Source organism: Plectropomus leopardus, chromosome 17 (genome assembly GCF_026936395.1).
Source record: "Plectropomus leopardus strain MGB_pleo_1.0 chromosome 17, ASM2693639v1, whole genome shotgun sequence".
Taxonomy (NCBI): domain Eukaryota; kingdom Metazoa; phylum Chordata; class Actinopteri; order Perciformes; family Serranidae; genus Plectropomus; species Plectropomus leopardus.
Genome location: NC_142192.1, coordinates 1,790,356 through 1,818,196, shown reverse-complemented (window position 1 = coordinate 1,818,196; position 27,841 = coordinate 1,790,356). Strand labels below are relative to the sequence as shown.

Genomic DNA, 27,841 nt, shown 5'->3' with positions numbered 1-27,841 from the left:
CACAGGCAGAGTGTAAGGTTTGGAACATGACCAAAACTAGACATGATACATATTTCAGAGCAAAGGTGAGGATGAGATCATTCCCTGCATGCTGCACTGTAGCTTGCTGCAGCAAGAGCTGAGTTACTACAGCACACACGCACACGCACACACACACACACACACACACACACACACACACACACACACACACACACACGCACCATGGACTGTATGGGTTCTGCATGTTATTTGGAGCCTGAGAAAATTAGCTTTTTTCAAAAATATGGACAGAAGGCAAAGAAACAATGACCCAAAACATTAAGCAAGTAATTAGGAAAAGAACAAGAAAATTACCTAAAAATAGATATTTAAGTAAATAAATCATTTAAAAAAATGAAATAGTAATAATAACAATAACAATAACAATAACAATAATAATAATAATAACAAAAAAAAGGAAAGTTAAAAAAATATGAAAATGACCTGGAAAATTCCTTCCAAAATTAAACTTATTTTGGAGCATAATTTGAAATATATTATCAGGATCATTATAATATAATTTTTCCCTGGCTTTCCTTTTTTTACCTAGACATCTTTAACATCCTCTACCTTTAAAAAAAATAATTCTCTAAATTCTAAATTCTGTTTTCTTGCAGTTTATGAAACATTTCTTGTCTAAGTTTTTGAAAGGAATCAAAACAAATTTGCTCAGGGTTCAAAGGTTTAAACATTTGTGAAAGGCAACTCAGAGGAGCACAAGAAAAGTGATGTTGATCCAGGTTCCAAAATGTAAATCCAGTAGCTGAGGTTTACATGTGCGCACTGACAAATCCATGCAACACAATGCTCTCTCTCCTCTCTCCTGCTCAGCCTGCCTTCATTTTCAGGGTATTTTGTAACAAAAGCTGCAATCACCTACAAAAAACAGGAATTGAGCCCATTTCAAGAAGCGGTGTGTTTGTGTGCTGGATGGGTGCTCATGCGTAAGGAAATCAGCTGGAATGTAGGAATGCATTCACACCCCAAGTTTCTGAATAAACTCCCCATGAATGAGGTAGTGATTACAGGACAATGGGAGCACCCACACACCCACACACACACCGACCACCCTGACAGAAAACAATATCAAGTTGATTGATCTCATGTTTAACTGACAGCCAATGCATCTCCATACCATTAACACAAAGGGAGTCAATACAGTCAGTGATGTTAGAAAAAGTTGAATTATTGTTTATTGACTCAAGCTGGACTTTTAAAATACATGTTAACAAATTGCAAGAAGTGGAAATTGTCACCTGGGACCAACATGCCTGAATAGCATTTGGGGGTCAATTTACTCTTTCGTGTATATGCATCAACCGGACTTGAACTGGCCTAGATGTTTTGTACATGCCCATAGTTCCTGTGTTTGGCTTTGACCCAGAAGTCGAACAGTATAAATTTGTACAAAAAAAGCTGGGAAAAACAAAAGAAGAAGAAGGGAAGAAAACAAAACAAGCAACACGTTCTTATTCCAACTTGTCACATGGTGCCGCTCTGTCAGTGAGCATCCGCATCTACTTATGATATTTATGATATCCTTCTCCATCAGCTGTTTACGCTCCGGGATGCTGTTATGGTGATGTCAACAAATGCACATGCTGGGATGAAACAGCACGATCTTTATGTTTACACAACAGTATGGACTGTCACAACAGTTAGGATTAGGCAAAAGAGGCACATGGTAAGGTCTAGAAATAAAACACACACACATCCACACAGGAAGCAAACTCTGGACTTCTGCATGAAAGTCAGTTGTTTGTGGGACCCATCCACCTCCCCTCCTACCCCCCATAACTGCACTCGCACTCCTTATGTTATGTGGTTAGCGGCCACATTATTACCTTATGCTGTCCCTCAGCGTTTCATGCGCATGTGGCTGGTTCTGTCTGGTCATGCTCTCAAGTGACGCTGGCTGTGTACATTGCAAGTGGACGTGCGCAGTGTTGCCCAGCCTTCTGCCAGCATTTAATCACAACACCGCCTGTTCTGTCCAAACATTTTCTCATCTGATGCCGTTCAGCCGCGTTCAAGTCGGACGTGGAAGGTGGCTTGTACGCCGAAAGCACTTACAGAGCGGAGCTATTTCATGAGTTTGGAGTGAGAACTGACCATAACAACACAAAGGTAAAAGCAAAGTGTAGAGTCCATACGAAATCTACAGCGGCAAAAAGTGAAACATGTTTTAATCACCCAACTGCTTGCTAACTTGTTTGTTATGTGACGTAATAGATCAACAGTAAGATGGTCCAGTAGCACTCACTTGTAAGGGGGCATATCTCCACCTGCTGTGGAGGAGTTGGACAGACTTCAGCTTCAATAAATGGATTCTCTTCTGCTGCTTGTATACTGGGACAAGGACAGGAGTCCAATTAAAAGGCCTAATCAAGCTGTAACTGTAGCTCCACAAAGCTGTGCATGGAAACGTACTGAGTCCCTTAGTCTTTTTGCACTTACTAAGGGTTTTTTCCTTAAGTCTAAATTCTTGCTTGTGTTGTACGTCGCTTTGGATAAAAGCGTCTGCTAAATGAAATTGTAGAATTGTAGAATTGTAGAGTCAAACAAAGGCCATTACAGTTCTAGTTCTATCCTATAGGAAATTGATGTAGGCACGCAGTTCGTTTAGTTTATTATCCAGCGCCTGTAGAATAGCGAGCATGTGGCTGGAATTGCAACCAGTGTTGAATTCATGCTTGCCTCTGTGCCTACTCCAATGTACATATGGAATTCGAGATGGACACAGACAAAATCTTGAAAACCTCAAAATTTGAAAACCCCAACTGGCCAAAAGGGCAGAGTTTGGCAGGAGGAGAGTGTTACTTTTGAGTAGCCATATGCCATCAGTGTCCAGCACAAATCCCGAAAAGCATCACCAACATTTGTGATATAGACAAAAGAGATACAATTGCATATATTTAGCACTTATTTAGTGGAGCTGATGGAGAGGTGACTGGAAGAGTTCATGCTTTTTAGAACTGTCTACAATAATAAATGGTTGTGTTTTTTTTTCTCATCTGAAAATCTAACAGCAATGAAGAACCCACAAGCAAAATGTTAGTCTGTCAGTAATTGATGAGTCTTGGTCTGATTGTTACTACTGTTTGGTTCGGCTAATGTTGGTCATGTATAATGCTGTCTGATGACACAAGCAGAAAGATGCTATTGGTAATATTCTAATGCACCTCCCTCAACTAATGGCCATATAACCATGACATCTGTCTAAGAAAAGAGGCTACACAGAACTATGGTGGCTTTGTGGTGGACAAGTTGCTCTATCAGCATCTTTACACAACTGTTTATCACAGACGACGAAGATGTCAACTTGAAGCAAACAGTGTTGCAAGAGTTGACATATTTTATCAAAACTTGCCACACTGACTTAGACTTGAACAAGAACAGAAAAGTTGTGGTTCTAAAACGTGCTGAAGAACTGAGGGGAACTTAACAGTCCAGTGATGATTCACTGTGGGTCTGCCATAACAAGCACCCTGTTTCACATCACACGTAATTATTGTATCCATTGGTAATATAAAAATGTGGGTGATTCCAGCTCTAAGGCTAGAGTTGGTACAAGTTCCCAGTGTCCAAAAAGTTCACTAATTTGTCAACATTTAAAGAGCCAAAAGAGAGAGGAGGTGTTATATGAGAAACACAGGTAGACTAAAAATAGTCCTGGCTGAGGACGGAAAACAGAGACAGAAAGCAAAACCTGAGAAACAAAATGTCACCGGCAGCCGTGTGAAGGTAAATCTCAGTGGCAGAGTATTATCTGACAATCTGTGTGTGTCAGTCTGTGTTAAACCTGTTTGTCTGGTGCTTTTTGCTGCTTTAGGGACTGTTAACAGACCCACAGTGAATCATCACTGTTAACAGCTTCTTTAAAAAAGCTGTTGTTGAACCTCTGTTAAAAAAACCTCACTTGGATCCATCTCTGCCAACCAGCTACAGACTATCCAAATTACCTTTCATGTCAAAGATCTTGGAAAAAAACAGTAGCAGAGCAACTTTTATATTTTTTGGAAAAAAATAATGTGATGGATACTTTCCAGTCTGGGTTTCGCAAATTTCATTCTACAGAAACTGCTTTACTGAAGGTCTCTAGTGACATCTTGATGGCAGCAGACACTGGAGAGTACACAGTTCTGGTTCTACTCGATCTCTCCGCTGCTTTTGATACTATTGATCATGGTATCATGTTAAACAGGCTAAAAGATTTGTTTGGCATTACTGGTGTTGTTTTAGAATGGTTTACATCCTATTTATCTAAGAGATCTTTCAGTGTTTGCCTAAATGGAATAATGTCAGATACAGCGGACCTACCCTGTGGGGTCCCCCAGGGATCCATTCTGGGTCCGATTCTGTTTTTATTATACATTTTTCCCCTTGGGCAAATTATAAGACGTTTTAATGCTATATCTTATCATCTCTATGCGGACGACATCCAGCTATACTGCTCTTTCAAAGCTTCTGAATTTCATAAATTATCTAGTTTAATACACTGCCTGACAGACATCAAGACATGGTTACAAAATAATTCTCTACAATTAAACAATGAAAAAACAGAGACTTTGATTATAGCTCCAGACAGGGAAATCCCAGAAATCAAAAAACACATAAGCTTTTTAGGGTTTTCAGATAAAATATCAGTTAGAAATTTGGGTGTCCTCTTTGATAGATCAATGTCTTTTGAGCAACATTCTAAACAGCTGGTCAGAAACTGTTTTTACCACCTCAGGAACATCTCAAAACTCAGATTACTGGTGTCAAAAGCAGAACTTGAGATGATTATGCATGCTTTTATTTCTTCACGTCTGGACTACTGTAATAGTCTTTTTATCTGTTTAAATAAGTCAGCTTTAAATCGTCTCCAGACAGTGCAAAATGCCGCAGCCAGACTTTTAACTAGCACAAATAGAAGGTCACACATCACTCCAGTTTTAGCTTCTCTTCATTGGTTACCAGTACATTTTAGAATTCATTTTAAAATTTTAGTTTTAACTTTTAGGGCCCTACATGGTGAAGCACCACAATATATCTCTGACCTGCTGCAACCACTTTCTTCATCTCGTGCTCTGAGGTCAGCAGGCCAGAATTTGCTGTTCGTCCCACGCACTCATTTTAAAACTCGTGGTGATCGGGTTTTTCAGGCAGTAGCACCGAGACTATGGAACTCTCTGCCACTGGCTCTACGCTGCACCAACTCCATTGACTCCTTTAAAATGCAGCTAAAGACACTTTTATACAGACAAGCTTTTAATTAACCTCTTTTATTAACTTGGTGTTTATATTGTATTTTCTTTTGCCTTATTTCGAAGAACTGTGTTGTATTTTATCCTTTGTAAATCACTGTTTATTCTGTTTGTGAAGCACTGTGTTTTTACTGTAAAGCACTTTGTGATTTCTATCTATGAAAGGTGCTATATAAATAAAATTTACTTACTTACTTACTTACTTACAATGATCAGTGTGGGACAGACTCAGCTCTGTCTCCCACTGCAGAAAGAGTGGTCTGGCAACAACTCACATAAAATAAACTGACCCAATAAGGCACAGGATCTCACACAACAAATACGCACACGCACACGCACACACACACGCAAACACACACTGTGGCACTGGAGGGCATGGAGGTTTGGGGCTGAAAAAAGGCAAATTCTGTATGAGTCTGTCCTCAATTAAAACCCTCTGTTACTACTCATCCGTCAGCAGGAGAAACTATTCCCCAGAACAAAAAGAGAGAAAAAACACACAGTCCTGCCCACACACAACCTTCTTGTGCACACTCGTGCAATAAGCAGGGAGCCTTGAAGCTGACTCAGGTGAAGTCAGCATGAAAATATTGTCAATCTGCATCTAAAGGGCTTAGTGTGGGAACTAATTCACATGCACCTGAGCACACAGCCACAGCTAAGTACACTCTGAAAAATAAAAATGCTTACTAGAACCATACAGAGTTCCATGGCTTGTTCTCAAAGGAGAACCCTTTTTGGTTCCCCATTAAACCTTTTTTTAAGGATCCAACTGGAACACTTCAAAGGAATCTACCTGGAACCCAACATACTGAAAATCTGTGAAGGGTTCCACCCAGAATCCCCAAATGAGACGTTCAACAGAAAACCATTACACCTTCTACGGTGTTTCTATGGTGTAATGGTTCTATGCAGAACCCTCTTTAGGTGTGCCATCCAAAACCTTTTCACCTCCTAAGGGTGCTGACAAGAACCCACCCAGGGGTTTTCTACCAAGAACCCTTTCATATTTTAAAGGTTTCATCTAGAACCCATTGAAGGGGGGGCTGTAGAAATAGTAATTTACTACATTACCCACAGATCTCTCTCCCATGAACCATGGTTTTAGTTCTTAATGGAACTCTTAGGGGGCAATCACACCAAGATACATTGTGCCACACGGCACCACTCCTAAAACACCTTTGAAGTGCATCTGGCTGCGTGCTAATACTACGTGTGCATGACCAAAAATGACGAGCGGTATAACTCCACACCTTGAGTGGAAAAGCTGAAAATATTTAACTTTTATGTGCACACAAAATCTGTCACACAAAACATCAAGAGAGAAGCACCTGACAGGTGCCCTGTACCATGGAGAAATAATGGTTGTGCTGGCAACGCATTTCTAGTGATGCGTGTCGGTGTGATCAGCCCCTAGTCTTACAAAGAACCTTTCCATAAAAAAGGTTTTTTTCAGGAGGAAATGGTTCTGGGTAGGACCTCAGCCCATCAGGATGAACCCTTTTGGAACCTTTAGTTCTAACAGTGTTCGGGCACTAATCTCAACACTTCTCAGAGCTCACATTCCAAGCAAGTCCAAGTTAACAACAGTCACTCTCACAAAAGCAAGACTGTAAATGAGCATTTCTGTATCCAGACACCCTGCGTTCCTCTTACCTGTTCTCACTTTGTCTCTGTGTCCAAAAAACCAGAACCCTTGAGGTTTTTCCCGGTCTGGGTTTGAGGGTGGGGACGGGGGTGCAGAGAAGTTTTTCTCTGTTTGGACCTTTTTCTTCTTGTGGAAGCTGTTCCCCATTGTGGGGCCGTCCTGAAGCCCCTAAAGGAGCTCTATCATGGTTGCATCCTGTGACATTACATCTATATTCTCTCCCTAACAACCCCACAGTCCCTCGCTCTCCTGCATGAAAACACTCCCTCAAAGTCAAAGTCAGTAACGCGCTTCTGAATCACTCTGGTCAAAAAAATCCTGCTGATTCAGTCCTGCTGAAACACACACACACACACACACACACACACACACACACACACACACACACACACACACACACACTACGGTATAATGTGTGTGTGTGCTACAGACCAACTGACACCATTCCTATAAAACAAATAGCTCCAAAGCTGTCTCACACACACACACACACACACACAGATCCAAAAATTCAACACAAACACTCAAATGAGTCCTAGTCTGCGAGCTGACACACTTCCAGTCCCGTACATCCAGCTGCTGAAGCAACGGCAGCATCCAGCACCGACACTACCAAGTGTGTGTGTGAATGCATGTGTGTGTGACTGTGTGTAAGTGCCCCTCCCACTCTCTGCCTCTGTGATCGCTGAGCTCCGAGCTGAGCGTTTTCACTGTTGAAGAGGGGTCGAAACACAAACACATAGATACACACACACACTTATCTCCATAACACGGATCATATGATGATTCACACACATCTCTGTCACGGTTAATGAAGCTCTCCAGCTGTGTATCTCTCCTATTCTCCTCTGTTAGCGAGCAGTGATCAGTTTTCTTTATTTCAAACCATTCCAAGCACTGCTGACACATCCAGTCAACACAGCGTGGTGATGGAGAAAACACAGAGTCCTCCACAACACACACACACACACACACACACACACACACACACACACACACACACACACAAAGAAAGCTGTCAGTGATTTTTATGAGTGACAAAGAGAGGGGATAAATTCTGAGATAAAGGCAAAAGCAGACACTAAAAACAACAGAGGGATGCTCACTAATTCAAGCGATGCTCACAGGTTCAGCTCTCGTGTCTGGCTCCTTTGGAAATTCCTACCAGCACAAAAATCGACACAGATGAAAAGTAAAAAGAGCAGGATATATGCCCGTCAAGCGATCAGATGGATGAAAGCTGTGTTGAGATTCCTGCGAGAGGAAGCGCAGATGCTGAGGCAGACGGGCGAGTTACAGAAACAGGGATGATGGTGGATTCCAGAGGAGCAATGTTACTTCACTTTAACCCTTTGAAACCTCAGCAAATTGGCTTCACTTTAATCAAAAACGCAGGGAGACGTTACAAGCTACCAATGACAAGAAAATTAAGCAAAAATAAATAAATAAATAAATAAGAATAATAAGAGAAAGAGTTCATATATATGTATATATACATATACATACATACATACGTACATAGGTACAAGAAAATAAGCTAAAACACAAACAAACAAAAAACAAGATATTGAAAAACCAAGACAAACAAGAAAAAATATTACAATAGTATTACAAAGTCTTTTAGAAATAAATGTCTAAATCCACTAATACTTTGCAATTTGTTGCTAATTGCCTTCTTTCCCATTTTTTTGAAAGAAATTGCACCAGTTGCACCAAATGCTTAGAGTTTAAAGGTTTATATACTTGTCAAAGGTGTCTGAAGCAGGACAATAAATTGATGTCACTCCAGGTTTCAAAGGGTAACTAACAATAATTTCTCTCTCTCTATCCCTTTTAAAATGATTTTTTGGGTAATTGTATTTTATTGTCATCTTTTTCTAAATTCTTGCAAATTGTAGGACATATCTTACCAAGTTGCTTATTGCCTTTTTAGCCAATGTTTTCAACAGAAATCAAACCAATCTGCTCTGGTTTTAAAAGATTTAAATGCATGTGAAAGGCATTTGAATGCAGAAAACTGATGCTGTTCCGGGTTTTAAAGGATTAACAGAGCACCAACTCAAAGATGTGAGACAACATGCAGCAAACATGAGGAAGCAAATATAAATGGGCAACACTGAGCAACCCCCTCTATTTACAGGAAGTTGTCATCTTCCTCGTTCCTTACATTTCCCTCTGCCTCCTCCCATTTCCCTCGCTTCTTAAAAGTGTACATTTCTAACAGGGCTGAACGGTGATGATGTCATGACCTTTGCCGTCACTAAATGCTGATAACACCTCTCCCAGAGCTTGAGGATCGATAACAGTCATCCACACTGAGGTCAGACAAACGTTTAAAGGAAGAGGAACAACATAAACACCATCAGCGTTCTCATCACGCCACTCAGATCACGTGCAGGAAGAAAATGGAGCAAGAGGAAGGGAGTGTTATGTTGAAGAAGAAAAAAGTGAAACCACACGCTCCTCATCATGGCCACCCTGATCACGTTTCTTCCCATCCCTCTGTCCCCCACCCCCTCTTGTGCGTAGAGAACTGCTGGAAGATAAAAAGCCTCCAATAAAAAGCAGATTTACTGGCTGGGGGAGTCGTGAGGAAGAGGAGATGTGCTGCACTACGGAGCAAAGAATTTACAATCCCTCGCTTTTCTACAACAGGAATCGATTTGGTGTTTGGAGCTTCAGGGAATTTCCCAATCTACATGTTTGTGTGTTTGTGTATCTGCATTGGAGAAAGAGAAATGAAAGACATGACATCACTAAAGCTTTCCATCACAGAGTGTAAAATGATCTGCTATAAAACGCTCCGAGAGAAAGATGCAGCGTGTTAATGCAGCCCCACCAGAACCACACCCAGTCCATTTGTGCTGCTGGAGTACTCTGAGCTCACTGTCTCAACTGTCACAGAGCTGGGGGAGTGCACTCACAGTGTGTGTGTGTGTGTGTGTGTGTGTGTGTGTGTGTGTGTGTGTGTGTGTGTGTGTGTGTGTGTGTGTTGGACGCTCTGTACACTGCCTTCACCTACAACTTACCAAACATGCCCCAGATACATTTAAATATGAGTGTGATCAAAGTGTATGTCATTGTCAGGAGAGATTTGAGCGTTTGACAGCTGCAGCGAACTCAAAGGAGAACGTAGCTAGTCAGGCTATGTGCATGTGTGTGTGCATGTACCCCTGCGTACATTAAAGTGCATTTGTGTGGAGGAATGCGGTTGTCAGGGAATAGTCGTCAGGGACACTGGTTGTCAGGGTGACCATCACCACGGCCTCAAGACGGGATTAGAGAATCTACCTTTTGAAATATTTCTGTGTAGACTTTTACTGCTGAGTGTGTGCTCAAGAATCTGAGACTGGGAGCGTGAATTAGGACATTTCTATTAAAGAAGTTAAAAAAAAATAAAACAGTAGCAGTCATTATAGGTTGACCTATATGACATTGTTTCCATCTCTTCATCGCAGTTCCATTCTTCACTGTTTTATTTCCACATCCAATCAATCAGCCAACATCAGAGCTGCACTCCCATCTTGTGGCAAGGCCTCGCCACCACAGTACAAATACAGGACAGACAGTGACTGATGCAAAGCACTCAAAACTGTTCAATAACATCAGCTGCAGCTGCAGTCTAACCGGTGTCACCAGCCTGTTCTCATTCCAAACTTGTAACATACTGCTGCTTTGACCTAAGATCATGATGCCAAAAACCATCTTTCTTATGTGCATTATACATAACAGAACGGCATCACAGTATAACGCTGACGGTGATATAAGGAGTCTAACAAACCTTGGACTTTCATGTGGGAGTCCAGTGTTCACTTCCCTAATGAATGTTTAGTTTTTTTCTTTCACTTTACCATGTGCCTCCTTCTGCTGCGTGTAACCATCCATGCCAGCATGTGCATTTCTTGATGTTGTGACACTGGCTGCCATGTGCTTGTGTTGACATTTGCATTTGTTGACATCACAGTAGCGCCATCCCGGAATGTAAACAGCAGATTCAGAGGGATACATGAACATAATATGTAGACGTGGTAGCCCACTGCAAAGCAGCAATATGTGACGACTTGGGCCATATGATGCAGAAGCCAATGTGCGGGATTTACAGGCAAGTAAAGTAATCACAAATTGTAATTGTACAGTTTTTTGGGGGGTACTGTGGGTCACTGTGAGTCCTCAGTCCCTCTGGTTTGTCAAATGATTGAAGGAGGTAGGGGATCTTATTCAAAATCTGGACCTAAATGGATGCAAATTTTGAAATTGCAGCATTTTTGGCTGTATAGCTCACTTCCTGCAGGTCTAACATGCTGTTCCTTTGCCATGGGATAGTGTGTGTAGAATGGACTAAAATCACTGAAGGGTTCTCATGGAGATCTGCAGCCTGCTATATATAAATCTTGTGAGTTTAAGCTTGTGACACAAGAGGCCAGTCAGATGATCAATCACAGTGTGGCATTGCATCTTGAAGCAGAGACAAACATATTAGAGATTAGATAAAGTCACTGGCTAGTGTTCCGAGATGTTCCACCGAGTCGAGTCTTGAGAACAATTAGGTCCCCGATGTCTCTTCTCTCAACACTGACTGAATCCCTCATGTGCTTTGCCATTATCTGCTCTGTTCCTCTCTGCACAGAAATACAGACTGCACAGCTGGATCAGGTAAACTGTGTTCAACAGGTGTATCTATTACAACAAGTTATGTAAGAGGAGCCACACACACAGTCTTAAGGCTAAATCAGTTGTATATCCATGTGTATACAGACTCCCACTCCCTCAGTCCCATGCTGATGTCTTCCAGCTGCTTCTCGGCCACATCAAACACCCTCCATGTCCTATAAAACAACCCATTAGCTCTGATTCCATAAACAATACCTCTGGAGAAGAGCTTTGGATGTTGATAACAAGCAGTTTTAGAAACCCCTTCCTTTCGTGTAGAATATTCAACTTGCTTTGCTTGGGGGCCACTTTTGCAAAATTACCAGTCACAGCAGCCCCAGTAAGGATCTAAGGACATTTCTGTGCCACTGGCACTTTTTTTGATAAACAAGCTTTATTTGGATGCTATTTATGCACTCTGTTACCTTATGTATACTAAAAGTAAAAAAAAAGAAAAAGAATCCCATTCTGAATCACTTTGGTTTTATTGGAAATAGAATACTGTTGTGGGTCACCAAGAACCCTTTCAGAGGCCAGATTTGGCCTGTGTGCCATAAACTGAGTACTGCATAGTGTATCCATGTCCATATCCATGTCCATGTGTATCTGTGTGGGCAGAAGGACTGTGTGTGCATGGTTCTCCAAATAAGGTCAAAATATATTTATCAAACATTTTTTAAAAATTGTTTCTGCTGGGTGTGTGTGTGTGTGTGTGGGGGGGTAGCTGAATTGAATCATCATGAGGCTGAAATAAATCTGATTAACAGGCATATGAACAGTGGGGGGTTGTGTGACCTCAATTCCTATCATGCTTCTCCATTCCGTCTGATCTCCATCCGCTCTTCATTCTCCCACTCTGCTGCAGCTCATCTCTGCGGGCAGCTCAACAGCATATCCTCATATTTAATACAGCCTGAAAGATGATTCAACCTTTGAAACCTTGGCAAATTAGTTTTATTTCTTTCAATAACATGAGGAGAAGGCAATGAGCAACTTAGCACAACATGGCCAAAAATTACAAAAGCAATTAGCAAAAACTTACAAGAAAATATGCTGAAAATAAGCATAAGAAAAAAAAGAAAAAGAAAAAAACAAGTTAGTAAAAAAGAGGAAATTACCCCCAAAGTGCTGGAAATTGTTAAAGCAAAAAAAAAAAAAAAAAAAAATTATTTCTGTAGCACATTTTAAATACCTCACCTTCTTGTCAAGTTGGTCATTGTCTTTTATGCCTTTAAAAAAAATCAAACGAATCGGCACAGGTTTTAAAGGGTTAATATTTCACTCTGACAGGGATCCCATTGCTGCCACACAGCATTGCTGCCTCACAGTGCCGTTGCCTGGGTACGTTTACCTCACCGGCATGGCTTTAGGTCTACAGTGATGGATGAGGGTTGGAGGTATCTGCTTACCCAGGTAAAATTACCTTGCTCATCAAAGTGTGTGTGTGTGTGTGTGTGAGAGAGAGAGCGGTGAGTTATGTTCGCAGGGAACATTGTGAAGTTGCATTAAACTTTCACACTCCTTCCTCTCTGCTGCACGCCTTTCTTTGCCCTCCACTCTCTGCCTTCATCCTGTCACACTGTATTAAAGGAGCCCTGAGTTGTGGCCTGTAATAGAGCTCAGGCTCTATACAATGTTCTCTGTGTAATGAGATGTTTGCTCTTCAATTACTCTGCAAGCTCTGTAATCTGCATTATAGTTTGCGAATCTACACAACCTGACTGCATTTTGTGATGTGGCAGTCTCTCGCTCTCACACACACCCACACACACTCACACACATCCCTGCGGACAGAGAAAATCCAGCAAACACTGCTATCTAGAGTTGGGTTGAATTCCAGTTTTCCTGGTCTAGTTCAGTGTATGAGCAAAACCACTTTGATTCATGCAAACCGGCCAAACCAACATTTGTCATTATATGTTACGTTCTGCCAATTTTAAAAGTAGCCTAAGTCAGAGTGCTAAATCCAAGTCAAATTGCATTAGTAATAAGCACTATGACAGCATGATTAATGTAATATCATGTTTGAAACTTACTAATGGACCAACTAGTGTAATACAGGCTTGTGTGTAATTTACTGCTGAGGCAAGGCAGCCAGTGTTGGCAACATGAGAGAGATTAAATGCATCAGTGTGACATTATTTTGGAACTGAGGCTGATAAAATAGCTGTCCACAATGGCTGCAGGTCTGTGAGCTGAACTTTAGCTTGACGTTGTGTTTCCATTTATATCTGATGCTTGCTTAGAAAGTGCCACAGTAGACGAGGATCATCTGATTTTTGAAGTTGAAATGAGGAATTATTTACAGGACACCTCCTTTTTCCACAACCAAAAACCTAAACACAGTGTCAGCTGGCTGGAGGGGAGATCGCTGGGAAGAGTTTCTGCTGAAGTAGATGACCATCGCTAAAACAAGCTAGGCTAATGTTACTTGCTATTGGTTACAATTTATGTAATTCCCAGTAAATATCACAATATAAAACATGTGTTCTCTGATTTAAAACATAAAATTACACTATCTTTTCAGTTTTTATGTCTCCAGTCTGATCTACAGCACACAGTTGATAGCTACATGTTTGTTTAAATTAAGTAACAGAGGTGCATATTTGATAGACTCAGTGTACACAGAGAGCTCCAATGTTACGCAATGCTACGTGATACTTTCTATTGGTACATGGAGTCGTTATGTTCCAATGAGGATGAACTGCTGAATCATGTGGGACACCTGGTAAAATTGTGTAAACTGGTACAGTGTTTAGCTTAATATCAAATCGGTTTGAAAATATTCACACTGGCTCAGCCCTGCTGGGATCCAATATAAACACATTTACAAGGCCTGCATTTGTAACACAGTATTCACACACAGACACACACAAACACATGGCTTCACACGTGTAGAAAACAATGACTTCACACATATGCGGAATCCCAGGGACCGTGCAAGATGACCTCACCACTCAAACAGCCAGCAGCTGAAGATGGACTGCGCTGGACAAAGCAGGTAGTTGCGGGGGCTCTATGCGCCCTTGTGTGTGAGTCTGGAGGTGATGTAATGAGTGCTGGCGTTGGCTTGGCGCCGCCCTAAGCCCAGCAATATGATGCTGACACACCAACACACAGAAACTCTCTGATACACACCCTCACGCAGCACTGTAGATGTTCACAAACAACTTTAAACACACGCTGATTACACAATAAAGAGCAGTGAAGACCAACACACCCACAGCAGGGCTGAACACAGGCTATTAAGCAATCTGAGAAGCAAATCAAAAACAGTAATATCCAGTAATGAATAGGCAAAGAGACTGAAAAAACTGGAGCCAAAGATAAATAGGTGTGTGTGTTTCTGTGCTAAGAAGTCGCTCTAATTAAAAAAGCATTGAGAGAGTGTTTCCTAAGAGTCCTCTCAGGGCTGAATGTGGCTTTGTGATTCATTGTAATCTCCTCTCTCCATCGCATAACTCTAGCTTCAATCTGGCATCCAGGATGCCACGCACGCACACATGCAGGCTGAAAGACCTTGACGCACACACACAAACGGCTCTGATGCACGGCTCTCAGAGTTCAGCACATCAAAGAGTGTTTTTTTGTTGGGTTTTTTTTTATACAGTAGAGGAATCTCTGAAAAATACAGCCGGCAGTCAGCGCTGGACTGCAGGGCCGTGGATCACGGACGAGCAGGTCGGAGCCAGTCATGCAGGGATGACACAGCCAATGTAAACCCAGCAACAAAGACACATTCTAGTAAGAGCTACAGGTCACTGCAACAGAAACAAGAAGGCTCACAAGAGGAAGAGAGAGGAGCCTCACTGTGTTCTGTTGTCAAACGTCATGTCAACTGTCTCTACACTGCAAAAAATATGCATCTCCACTTCAGATCTCATCAATGTAGACTATGAAAAGAATGATTGCAGTGTATGAAATTTAGTTTCCTTGTTATACATTCAACATTTCCTCTATGATACACTTACAAATCATCATTAGTTTGCTTTACTGGAGTAGAGTTTGCATAACTGTGATTAAGATTTCTTATGATTTGAGTAAAGGCAACACGCTTTTGTTCCAAGTCGTCACATGTTGCCGCTTTGTAGCGACTTCCACATCTACATATTACATTCAAGGTATCCTCTTGTGTCTGCTGCTGACCTTGTAGATGCCGCTCTCAACACTGGGATGTCAACAAAGGCACGTGGTGGGTATATGTGACCAAAGAACATGGCAACAAATGCACATGGCAACAAACATTGTGATGTCAACAAAAGCCAGCTCATTCTCATCCCAAACTCGTCAAATATGTCCACTCTGTCAGTGCTTTCAGCATACAAGCGTGATACCAAAAGCCACCTCCTGTTTCCAGCCAGAACACGGCTGTACAGCATCAGATGAGAATGCGTTTAGACAGAACTGGTGGCATTGTTATTATACGTTGGGGGAAAGCTGGACGGCACCAGGCACGTCCCATGCAACGCACACAGACGGTGTCACTTGAGAAAGCAGCTGGATGGAACTGTTCACGTGCGCTTTAAATGCAGAAGGACGGCGGCAGGTAATAATGCTGCAGGTTATGACATAATGTAAGGAGCTTGAGTGCACTTATAGGGTGGGAGGGAGGGGAGGTGGATGGGTCCTACATACAACTGACTTTTGAGTGGGAGTCTGGAGTTTGCTTCTCGTGTGGATGTGTGCTGTTTTTTTTCTGCACCTTAACATGTGCCTCTTTTGCCTAAGCAGGTTGCCATGTGCTGTTGTGTGAACAAGGATGTGTCATTCCACCATGTGTAATTGTTAACGTCACGGTAATGGCATCCCAGAGCGTAAACTGCTGAAACAGAAGGATACCTAAAATGCCATAAGAAGACAAAGATGGTCATTGACAGAGAGACACCATGTGACAAGTTGGGATGAGAACGTGTTGCAAAGGTGCATGCTTAGGATTAGGCTAAAAGGGAACATGGTAATGTCTAGACAAAAACACAACACATTCTGGCTTGTTTGTTGATCCACCCATCAACACTCAACCCACCCCAACCTTTGTGCTCCTTACATTGTGTCGGTACCAGTAGTGTTTCAACCTGATGCTGTCTGGTAGCGTATCATGTAGACGAGATAGGTTCCGTCCTTTTTCAAGTGACGCCGCCCATCCGCATATGAGGCTGCCACAGTAGGAGCCATATGGCTGTCCATTGGCAAAATATAGCAATGAAACTGGTTCTGTCAATCCTATTCTCAGTGTATCATACAGCCACGAGAGGTGGCTTTTGGTGTCAGATCTTATGCCAAAATCAATACAAAAGCGGCGGTATTAAACAACTCAAGAATGAGAACAGGCTGGTAAAGGATATACATCTTTTTTTTGTTGTTTTTTTTTTGCTCTGGAATTTTTGAGGGCACTACATGTTGCAGAAATGTTACAGTTACACACACTTAGTGCACGACATTTAGTCTCTACCATTTCATCTAAGTGGCAGTTAGTGGGAAACCTCTGTATTTTTCAACCTGGGCCCTATTTTCAAATGTTTTTATGTCTAAGTGACTAATAAAACACTTTTAGCAGACTTAAATTGTTGCTGCACAACTGCCTGTAGGGATTATATTGCAGCTTGTTTTGTTACCATGGCTGCAGTGCTCTCTCGCAATACTGGACCAATTCAAAAATTGTTGTCTCAATGAGTCACTTAAACACAAAAACCTTGGAAAATATAGTTAAGGCTGAAAACACCATTTCCCCTTCAGGGCTGATTTCAGGTGTATCTTATGTCTACTGAATGATTTGATTCCTCTTGTTTCTACAGCTGCTTTCACACCGTTGAGCAGTAATTTGTCGCCTACAGTCATTTCAATGAGGGGAAAGCAGCAGAGGGGAAGCGGTTTCCTACATGGCGGTAAGGTGCTGGGGTACGCACACAGATTTGAACCTCTGGCTATCACCGCCTGGCTTTTACCAATTAAACAGCCGGTATCACATGTAATGGAAAAAAGACAGCATGTAGGAATTGATAATGTTGGTTTCTGAATCAGTGTTAATTTCTGCTGCCATTTTAGCTTCAGTCTCAATCTTGAGACAAAAAGGCTTATAAGTTTTAGTCACATTTTAGTCATTTCATGACATTTTAGTCAACTTTTCCTCAAGATGTTTTCTGTTAAATATATCCAGTTGGACTAATATTTGGCAGGCTTAACTGATAATTTACATGTACGCAAGAGCTGATCATAATTACAAAAGCTCAAAATCTCTATTTATGGTCTCAGATGCTTTGACACCACTAATAAATAATATGAGACAAGTGGGTTTTGTGCCCAGGTTACCTGTAAACTCTAACTGATCTCACTGTTCAGTAGCAGAAAAATAATTTAATTTCAGCCAAAAGTCCTTCTCAGTCTGCTATGTCCTGGACTTTATAGTTAGTCGGAGCTCCGATCTCATATGGCTCATACTGTGTGAGAGAATAATTGCAAATATGACTGTTGTTAGTAGTAGTAGTTCTATTTTGTCATAGTTGTTATTATTGATTACTTTTTTAAACTCAACATCTCGTTTTCTTCATGGAGAAAAAGATCATTGATGACTGATTTTCGTCATAGTTTTCATCAACTAAAATCAACACTTGTCTTAGTACCTGGAATTACGGTGGCAGTAACTTGTTAGGACAACCAGAAGAAAAACTGGGCCAACATTTCTACCAAGCTTCAGATGGCTGGTAAATTGTCCAAATATGTAGAAATCCTTCATTATTTCAGTGATATCTGTTGCCTTGCTACAGTATGCAGCTACAAGCTAACTTTCACTTCGGCTAGTGTTCACCGGAGAACCTGCCCATCATCACAGCCGTGGTCTGTAGTGGCAGCAGTTACTTAAAAAAAATGCTTTGCTTTTGAGGGAAATGCTCTTGTGGGTGGGTGATTTTGAGGGCGGTCACTGATAGGCAGTGTGAAATCTCTGGTTCAGGACATTTTATTGAAACCTGTGTCATGACAGGACAGGATAGGTGCTCACTGCTGAAACAGCTGATGTCAAATAGAAAATTTGCATTAGTGAGCGATCCTTTGTCTCCGCAAATTGTCAAAATGTGTGTCTGGTAACCAAACCAGTATAGTCAGAGAGACCAAGTAGTGTGTGAGGACAACATACTTACAGTATGTGTACGTGTGACAGTTGTCTTCGAACATTAATCTCATCAGGCTGGTAAAGTCACTCAACAGGTTCAGAGAGACTGAACTGCAGCAAGAGGAATATAAAGGTGCAAAACACCACTTAGTATTTACTGGTGGGAAAAAAGGCTTTGCTCATTATCTTTGAAGGAAAAAAGTGCCAAAGAAAACAATCCAAACATAACAATTAAATGACACACACACACACACACACACACAACAGGTGAGACAGAAAGCACCAGCTGTTCATGTTGCTGAAGTAGAGCACCTGTGTTTGCTGACACCAGCTTAACTTTAACGAGATATGACCGCTAGCTAAAGTACCTGTGGCCCTTTGCTGCATGTCATAACCTCTCTCCCCCTTTCCTTTACATCTCCAGCTGCTCTATCTATAAAAAAAACAATACTAGTCCCCGAAAACTAAACTTAAAAAAGTTTTGAAATGATCCAGTCAAAGATTCATGGCTGCATTCTGAAAGATTGTGAGAATTGTGCGAAACACAAAACACAAAACACCTTCAGCTTCCTGCTTTTACTGATTATACTGATTTTCTCACCAAAGTAAAACTTTTAGCCAATAGGAAACATATCTGCTGTTACATTAGGACCCATCTGCTCAATCACAATCAGTCAACAAAGGATGATTTCTGAATAACAACGATATCTTACAGTAACGACATCTTAAAATGCTCTAAACAGTAAGGGAGTAAAGCAGGGCTGTCTTGAATACCATTTTCTGGGCTCTGTAGCTTCAGCATTTATCAACAGCAATTATTTGAAGCTTCAGTTGGTGGGCGGGATGTGTGGGGATCTCGCCTGGGATCCCAACCCCCGTCAGTTTTAGCGTCAGGTGAGAGAAAGACACAGTGCAACCCGGAGCTCCAGTGTCAGGTGAGGGAGAGCCCAGTGTGCCTCGAACAGCTTGACAGCAGCTGTGACACTTTATAGTTTGTAAAGCTTAAAAACTCCAACTCCATTACGCAATACAAAAATCTGTTTCTAGCATTCTAAATAAGTCTCTTCACTAAGGAACTATTCACTATGGAAGACAGATCTGCTCTATGCTGCAAGTCAAGTCAAGTCAAGTCAAGTCAATTTTATTTATAGAGCCCATTATCACAAAACATGGTTTGCCTCAGTGGGCTGTACAGTTTACGACATCCCTCTGCCCTTAGACCCTCACATCACCCAAGGAAAAACTCCCGAAAAAGAACCCCTGTAACGGGGGGAAAAAAAGGAAGAAACCTCAGGAAGAGCGGTAGAGGATGATGAGGGATCCCTCTTCCGGGATGGACAGACGTGCAATAGATGTCGTAAATAACAAATGAAATACAATTATGGCAAAAAAGAAAAAGAGAAAGAGAGAGGGGGGAGGGGGAGAGGGGTTGAGAGAGGGGGAGAGAGGCACAGCAATAGTAGAAACAGATGCTACTATTGCTCCACTCAAGATGAGCTGTGGGGGGGCTCAAGCAAGTTGTGAGTTCAGTGCTGCTCAATACCAAAATGTCTACACCCCTATCTACATCAGTGGAGCTGAGGTGGAGCAGGTGAACAGCTATAGGTTCCTTGGAATTACTGAGAACCTATTTCTGTCATCACACATCACCACCCAGGTTAAAAAAGCACAGAAAAGGCTCTACGCCCTAGAGAAACTTTGGAAGGCTAAATTCCAGAGCAAGATCCTGGTTAACTCCTAAGGAGGAGCAATAGAAAGCATACTGACTGGAAACATGATGAGATGGCATGGTTCGTGCACGGCCCAGGACAGGAAGGCTCTACAGCGGGTGATTACACTGCCCAGAACATCACTGGTTCCCATATACAGATCATCAGTGACTTCGGTGAAGTGAGGTGTCTGCACAAAACCCACAGGATACTGAAAGACAGCAGCCACCACAGTCTGTTCACCCTGCTGCCATCTGGAAAAAGATACAGAAGTATCTGCTGCAGAACCACCAGAGTACAGAGCAGCTTCTTTCCCCAGACTGTAAGACTCCTCAACTCCTCCTTTTTACGCCAAAAAGATGTAGCGGGATTCATTTAATTACAATAAATCTACATAAATCTACCTTGTACCTTGAAATGGGTCGCCACAGTCATTAAACCTGTTAATAACCGTTGGGTAAAATGATCATTCCTGCTTACAGCCGGCTTTGCCTTGTTTGTCAAAGCACTTTGTAAACTGTGTTTTTAAAGGTGCTATATAAATTAAGATATTATTATTATATTTATTATTATTCCCGTCAGCGTCTGTGACAGGTGCAGCAGCAGTCTCATGATAAACAGAGAGAGAGGGACTGAGCGGATCAATATACTGTGCACAGCTGTGCAATGAAATAAGTCAAAGTCGGGGTAAAGTTGAGGTGATGACAAAATTGCAAGGTCATGCCGAATTCACAGGGATTGCCTGATTCCACATGAATTGTTGTGATCGCAACATTGTGAAATACTGGAGGGGCTGATTAAAGGCATTCCAAACTATCGAGATGTTCAATGTTCAATGACCTTTTGAAGCACTTTCATGACATTACACAGCTTGTGACAATTTTTATTATCATAGATAAATAACTTCAGACCCAAAAACTCCTCATAATAACCTGACAAAGCCCTGTGACACAGAAGCAGAGCATACTAAGATTTAAGATGTATTTAATTATTCGTTTATCCTCTCAAACATTGAAATGACATCCATCCTCTGGAAAAAAAAGAAGTAGCTTAGATATACTGATTTTCTCTCCTATAAACAAATAAATGAAGTTTGATTAGGACCCACCTGCCCAAGAACAATCAGTTAACAAACTAGAACAACACAGAAAGAATTCTTAAAAAAACGTCATTATCTTGCCGCAAACATAACTCACGATGCTGTGAAGCAATAAGGGAGTAAAGTTTAAAAGAAAAAAAACAAACAACTCAGTCACACTATCACTATGAAAAACGCCTGAATGTTCATTATGATGTGCGATCTGTTTGTTGGACATGTTTGACAGTCGTCCCCTTTAGTTTTAAAATCATAAAATCTCTGAGACAACAAGCCAAAAACTAAGGTTCCCACACATTCTTACCATCAGCCTTTGACCACATCCTATTCTGGGGAATTATTAGCCTTACTACTAGTTAATCTTTGGTTTCAAATGGAGCCACTGTCTGTTAGCCATCCAGCATTCATGGTTCTCCATAGACCTTACACAACCACAATGTTCGGCATAATGAGGTATCATGGAGGTTCTTCTAAGGCAGAATGAGCACAAAACCCACAAAGACCAAACAAGGTCAGACAGACTGTGAATCAGGATTTCTAAGAGTTGCTGGATAGTTGCTAGAGTAACACACACACTCACACACTGACACACACACAGTAACAGAAGAGAAAAGGATGGCTTTGGAGGTGAAACAAAAACAGGGAATGGGGACTGTGGGTAATCTCTGTGCTGCCGACCAAGCAAACGCATCAGTAAACAGAAAGGGGGATTAGACTCCTGTCAGTCCAGTCTGACAGTCTGAGTGTGCGTGTGTGTATGTGTGTCACTTCTGCCAAGTTATAAATGTACCGACTGATGTCCTGATGATAACAAAATCCCTGTTACCTTTCCATCTTAATCCAAAAGTCAGCATATTTCCCTGAAACCTCATGACTGTACAGACAGTCTGATCGTTACAGACAAAACAAAACATATTTATACAGCAAAGCTGCCAAACAAGCAAAGCATGGCTCCAAAACTCTGATCCTCACCTAAACTGAACCCTGACAAGAATATCCATGCCACTAAGACTTGTATGCATCTCTGATTAGAGTCAGAGTCTTCTCTCACTGATATCCCACTGTCTTCCTGCAGATCATCCTTTCATAATAACTTGAGAGCAACTGGACTGACAGAGAATCAAAACCATACTAACTGCAGGTTGTTTACTGAAATTGTTTTTATGTGTCTGTCACATCTGAGTTTTTTTTCCCTTGAGCCTGCTTTCGTGGTTTTTTTTGGCCAGTAGGGGGCAGTGTGACAAGCTGTAAACACAACATTAACATCATGTTTATAACCTTACTACAGTGGTCGTCAGGGGGAATTTAAAGCCTCTAGGAACCCAAATCACCAAAAACTTTTTTTTAAATATGTCATTTGGGGTCTTACATGCATAATAAAAAGCATCAAAATGGTCTGACATTAGCCTCAATCCAAATTTGAAATCTTGTCATTTTAGTTTTTTTCACAGTGTCCTGAAGCTGTGTTGATTTGGGCATGGTTATCCCTGATCCATATCACCTTGGTCCAATAAATCTACCTTACTTTACCTTACCTAATGTGGATAAAGACAATGAAAAATTTGAAGTCAGCTGTAAGTTGATACTAATTTAACATGCCAAACTGAAATCCCTCAAAGCTCCTTTCAATAGGGTGCGATCAGAAACGCTAACTCTGAGTGTTAGAGCGCACTGTGGCACAAACTGGACTGTTGGTAAAGGCGGAGCGCTGCTGGAATGTACCGTTCAGTTATCCAGAGCAGTGCACTCAGGGTGTGTCAGAGTGCACTCTGGGCACACTGTCTGGGGAGAAGGAGCAGCAAAATGCAGAGTGAAGTGAATGTGTAATGAACTTAACCCTTCTTTAATTCATGGAGAAACAGAACACTCCAACAGCAGCTCTCTGGATTTAGGAACGCAGCCAAAGTCAGAGAGCTGGAACAGATAGAGCTGTACCACGACGACTCTGCTTTGCTCCATGGCTGTCGTCATGGAGATGAGAGACAGTTGACAAAGGGGGGATCCAAGAAGGTGTCAATCAAATGTGCATTCTTACTGTTTCAAGCCACATTTCCAGAGGCTTTACAGCAACACATGCAAATAGACAAAACAGAAGTAAATTATGAAAACATTAATTTCAAGACACATGCACAGCATTTCTAGAACATGCTGCAAATACCACAACACAACACATTAAGAAAACATGCTACAATACTTTAAAACAAGTGTTTCCAGAGGACATTTAACCGTGAAGCACACACCTGGACATGCCTGTTTTTCCTGTGGTTTGTGACTTATATTTCTGGAGTCAGCTATCCATTGTTGGTGCTGGAAAATTACCTAAAATGTAAGTGTCTTTTACTGCAGTCAAGCCAACCTCCACTCCATAAAAGACGGTCTAACCAGCCACCACCTTGTTTAGTGGATCGTATATATATGATAGGTATTACAGTAAGAGCATCAAAGAACCGACTTCAAAATAAAAGCTTTGTTCTGTGAATTGCATTCATTTAACTGTCAGTTAATCATATCTAAATGATAAAATAAATACATAAACAAATAAATATATGAGTAAATCAATGATTTAATGAGTGCACAAATACAAATCAATACACAAATTTATAGAAAGATAAATGAATTAAAAAAGAGAATGAGTAGTATTAGATAATACATTAAAATAATAATACAACATAATAACTGCTGCCTGAAAACTGCACTTCAGACAAAAAATAGGACTGTTAATTATTGTTCTCACTAACAAGAAAGAACAGACCAATCTGACTTCATAATGACACCATTAATTAACAATAAAGACCAGACCCAAACTATCAAGACGCATTGTGATCCTATCACTCAAACCACTTGCTGAGGTGCTCTGGGACACATGTCGCCACCTACCTCTTGCAGTGCGAACACAAATGTGTCCCTAACAAGGACTATGTCATCAGTGCAAGGCATGGTGATTGTTTTGATGACAGCGTGGTGATACTCTGTAACTTGCCCAGGTGTGACTAAACATTGTTTTGTCCAATAGAAGGAAACGTGTTGAATTCTGTTGACAGTGGTGTCTCCAGCTGTACTGACATAACTGCTAACATGATGCTAGCGAGCAGCTAGTGAGAGTGTGGACATAATAACTATGCTCCGGGCCCTTCAACCTTTTAACGTCAGTCACGTAGGCAATAACGAAATTAGAACTCAGAAGATCAGTAGGAGACACATGACAGAGGTGTGAATAGTGATGAGTTTGATCTGTCCACTTGATTTCGCAACACCAAAACACATGCTAATACCAGGTTTAAACAAGCTCCATGTCTGATAGAATGTCATTTTCTGTAATCAGCTGAACACAGAGAATTAAGAAAAACAGTGAAGCATAATGTCTTGGCTCACTCACCTTTTGCAGTTTCATGGTTCTGAAGTCCCACTTTGGTATCTGTCGCACCAGCACCAGTTCGGTTCAGCCCGTTTCCAAGGTTCTTCTTCTTCCGGCTCCCCTTCAACCAGCTGAAGGCCTGTCCAAGGGAGCTACCCGGCTTCTTCTGCCCACGCTGAGCCCTCGCCTCCCGGGCTAAGATCTCAGTGATGTCCCTGGGCACCAGGTCACCTGTAGACCTCCTCCGGGACATCCTGGAGGTTGGTCCTGGGAGCTATGGCCCCTGGACCTCCACCCAGAACTGTGTGTCTTCTGTTGGGAACAAGTGAAACCTTCCTGCTCTCCAGGGTGTCATGAACCCCTCTGTCCCTCTCTGGCCTCGTTCAGTGTCTCTGTTTTTCCTGTCTGTCACCACCTGGGACAACAGTGAGATCAGCAGGATGGAATGAAAGACAGAAAAAAAGGGTCCAAATGAAACCCAGACAGACGTGATGAAGCAAAAAGAGAAAACAAAAATATCAGATTTATTAGAATATGAACACTAACTGTTTGAAACCTCAGCAAGTTAGCTTAAAGAAATGGCAAGAAGGCAATGAGCAACTAATAATGAAATTAGCAAGAAATTAGTAAAAAAAAAAAAGTTCAAGAAATGTACATAAAAAATAGGGGGGAAAAAAGGAAGGTCAACAAAACAAACAAGGAAATGACCTGAATGCTTAAAAATAATAAAAATAAAAATAATCATAATATTGTAGCATTTTTTTAAAAATTGAACTATATTATAATAAATCATTTTAAATATAATTTCCTGGACTTTTATCCTTTTTAATTTAATTTTCTAAGTCTACTTTTTTAAAAACATTTCTTGTCAAGTTTCTTTTTGCCTTTTTCTACATTTTATCTGAAAAGAAATTACACCGCTTTGCTCAGGGTCCAAAGGTTTAAAAACATGTGACAACCAGCTTAAGAAAAGTGATGTCGATCCAGTTTTTAAAGGGTTAACTGGAATAAATCAAACTCATCAGGTTATTTCAAAACTAAAGAAAGATAAAACAGGAAAACATACCAGCCTCACTGTAAACATGAGTATTCCCACATTGTCTTACTAAAGTTTTCCCTCTACTCGCCCGCCCCCACTGCCTCTTTTTCTATTCTCTCATTTTTGTGTATGTAGAGGAGAAGCCCCGGGGAGCAGAGCTGGACCTCTGCACAGTCTGTGTGTGTGCGCATGCATGTTTGACATGTGGTTCACATCAGCAGAAAAGTGTGTATGGCTGCGTTAGAGTCGAGAGAGAAGTTCAGTTCAATAAGACTAGTGGTGGGCAAATACAAAGCAGACTTTTTACTTTATAAAGACACATTTAACCCTTTGAAACCTGGAGCCACATCACTTTTCTGTCAGGTGTGTTTCACAAGTATTTAACCCTCTGAACCTTGAGCAAATTGATGTTTTTTTTTTTGTTCCAAAAACATGGGGAAAAAAGACAATGAGTAACTCGGTAAGAAATGTTTCACAAATTGCAAGAAATAAGTCGATTTGGAAAATGTGTTTGAAAAAAGCATGGGAAAATGTCTAGGGATATATATATATATAATTATAATAATTAGGTATTTATACTTATGGTACATGATTATTATAATTTAAAACTTTTTGACTTTATTTAAACTAATTTTCGGGTGATTTTCTTGTACTTTTTTCTCATTTTTTGGTCATTTCTTCTTTCCTCATTGCCTCGTTTCCATGTTTTTAAAAGAAACCAAGCCAATTAGGTGAGGTTTCAAAGGGTTAAAGAACACACATGAACCCATGCACTTTGCTACATGCTGTCACATTAGCAGACCATGAAAATATTTGCTATAAAACAGTCGGACAGAATAGAACAGTGTTCAACTTACAGAGCGAGCGTGCAGTCCTCTCCCCTGCTACCCTCGTTCCTCTCAGCCTGAGAACAGCTTTGCAGAGCATGTGTGTGTGTGTGTGTGTGTGTGTGTGTGTGTGTGTGTGTGTTTAGCAGAGTGAATGAAGCTCCATGCTCTCTGAGTCCCTCCCTCTGTGTGAGAGCCAGCCTCTCCTCCCACCTCTCACTGGGCTGTGAGCAGTTTGCAGCACCATTCCAGCTCTGGCTGCTTCTCCTCATTTTCCAAACAGCTGACATTTAGCATGTTAGCTTCAGTACAGTCCACCATAGCAGCTGCACGGCTCATTAGTATTTTCTAGTCCTGCTGTTAGCTTTCCTATTGTCTTTCCTCCTAGCCTCCTTTCCGGGGATCAGGTGCAGTGATCCCAGTGTCCCTCAGGACGGGAACCCCTGGGTGAGGAAGCATCACGGCAGCTAGGAGTGAAAAACACACAGCATGGACCAATGAATCAATGGATTCGCCTAATAAACCAAATATAAAACAGAGAGCCAGGTGTAGCTTTCACTGAGATGAGGTCTCTTGAAGCAAAATTTAAAAAAAAAAAAAACATTAAAAAAAGGGAAATCTAATGACAGATTTCCCTCTGAAGCAGACCAGTGTTGGAAGGTGGCCTGGCAAAGGTGAGGAGGTTCAGTAGTTTCTGTGCAGTTAGGAGGGAGTGGCTCTGTCCTATCAGGTGGAAACCCGAAACCCCTTGTTAAACATGACACACACAGTCAGACAGACAGGTGAGGTCAGTCACTGTTAAATTTTGTCCACTTGTACTCACCATACAAGCTTTGCCACTACATTTTGAAGTGAGTTGCTAATTGCTCTGTGGTGGGACGAAACACGCTGACATCACTGTATGTGTGTGTGTGTGTGGGGGGGGGGACACTTGTCAGAAGTGGGTGGAGTGCACGTGTGTCGTAGGACTGGCTCATCTGGTTTGGATGTGGAGGAAACCCACTGGGGTAGGGAGGGGGATCAGGAGCTGGAGGAATCTGTCAGTTACCAACAAGAGTCTTCAATAAATGTATGGTTTTATCTATGACAGGGATACTCAACCTGCTTTGCTTGGGATCTACAGGAGGCCAGTTGCAAAATGT

General features: G+C 41.4%; 1 protein-coding gene across 3 annotated transcripts in view; it reads right to left on the bottom strand.

Moving 5' to 3' along the window:
* The window catches only part of nhsl3 (NHS like 3), a 67,328-nt gene extending 40,514 nt beyond the window's left edge, over positions 1-26,814 (bottom strand). For 2 of the 3 annotated variants that reach the window (XM_042506544.2, XM_042506545.2), the window contains exons 1-2: positions 26,730-26,814; positions 24,855-25,248 (exon numbers count right to left, since the gene is read on the bottom strand). In XM_042506544.2, the coding sequence (XP_042362478.1) occupies positions 24,855-25,086 (232 nt within the window). In that variant the 5' untranslated portion in view covers positions 25,087-25,248; positions 26,730-26,814. Of the gene's footprint in view, positions 1-6,926; positions 7,516-24,854; positions 25,249-26,729 lie in introns of those variants that run through there. The other variant, XM_088090413.1, reaches the window with a different exon arrangement.
* Positions 26,815-27,841: the final 1,027 nt, after the last annotated feature.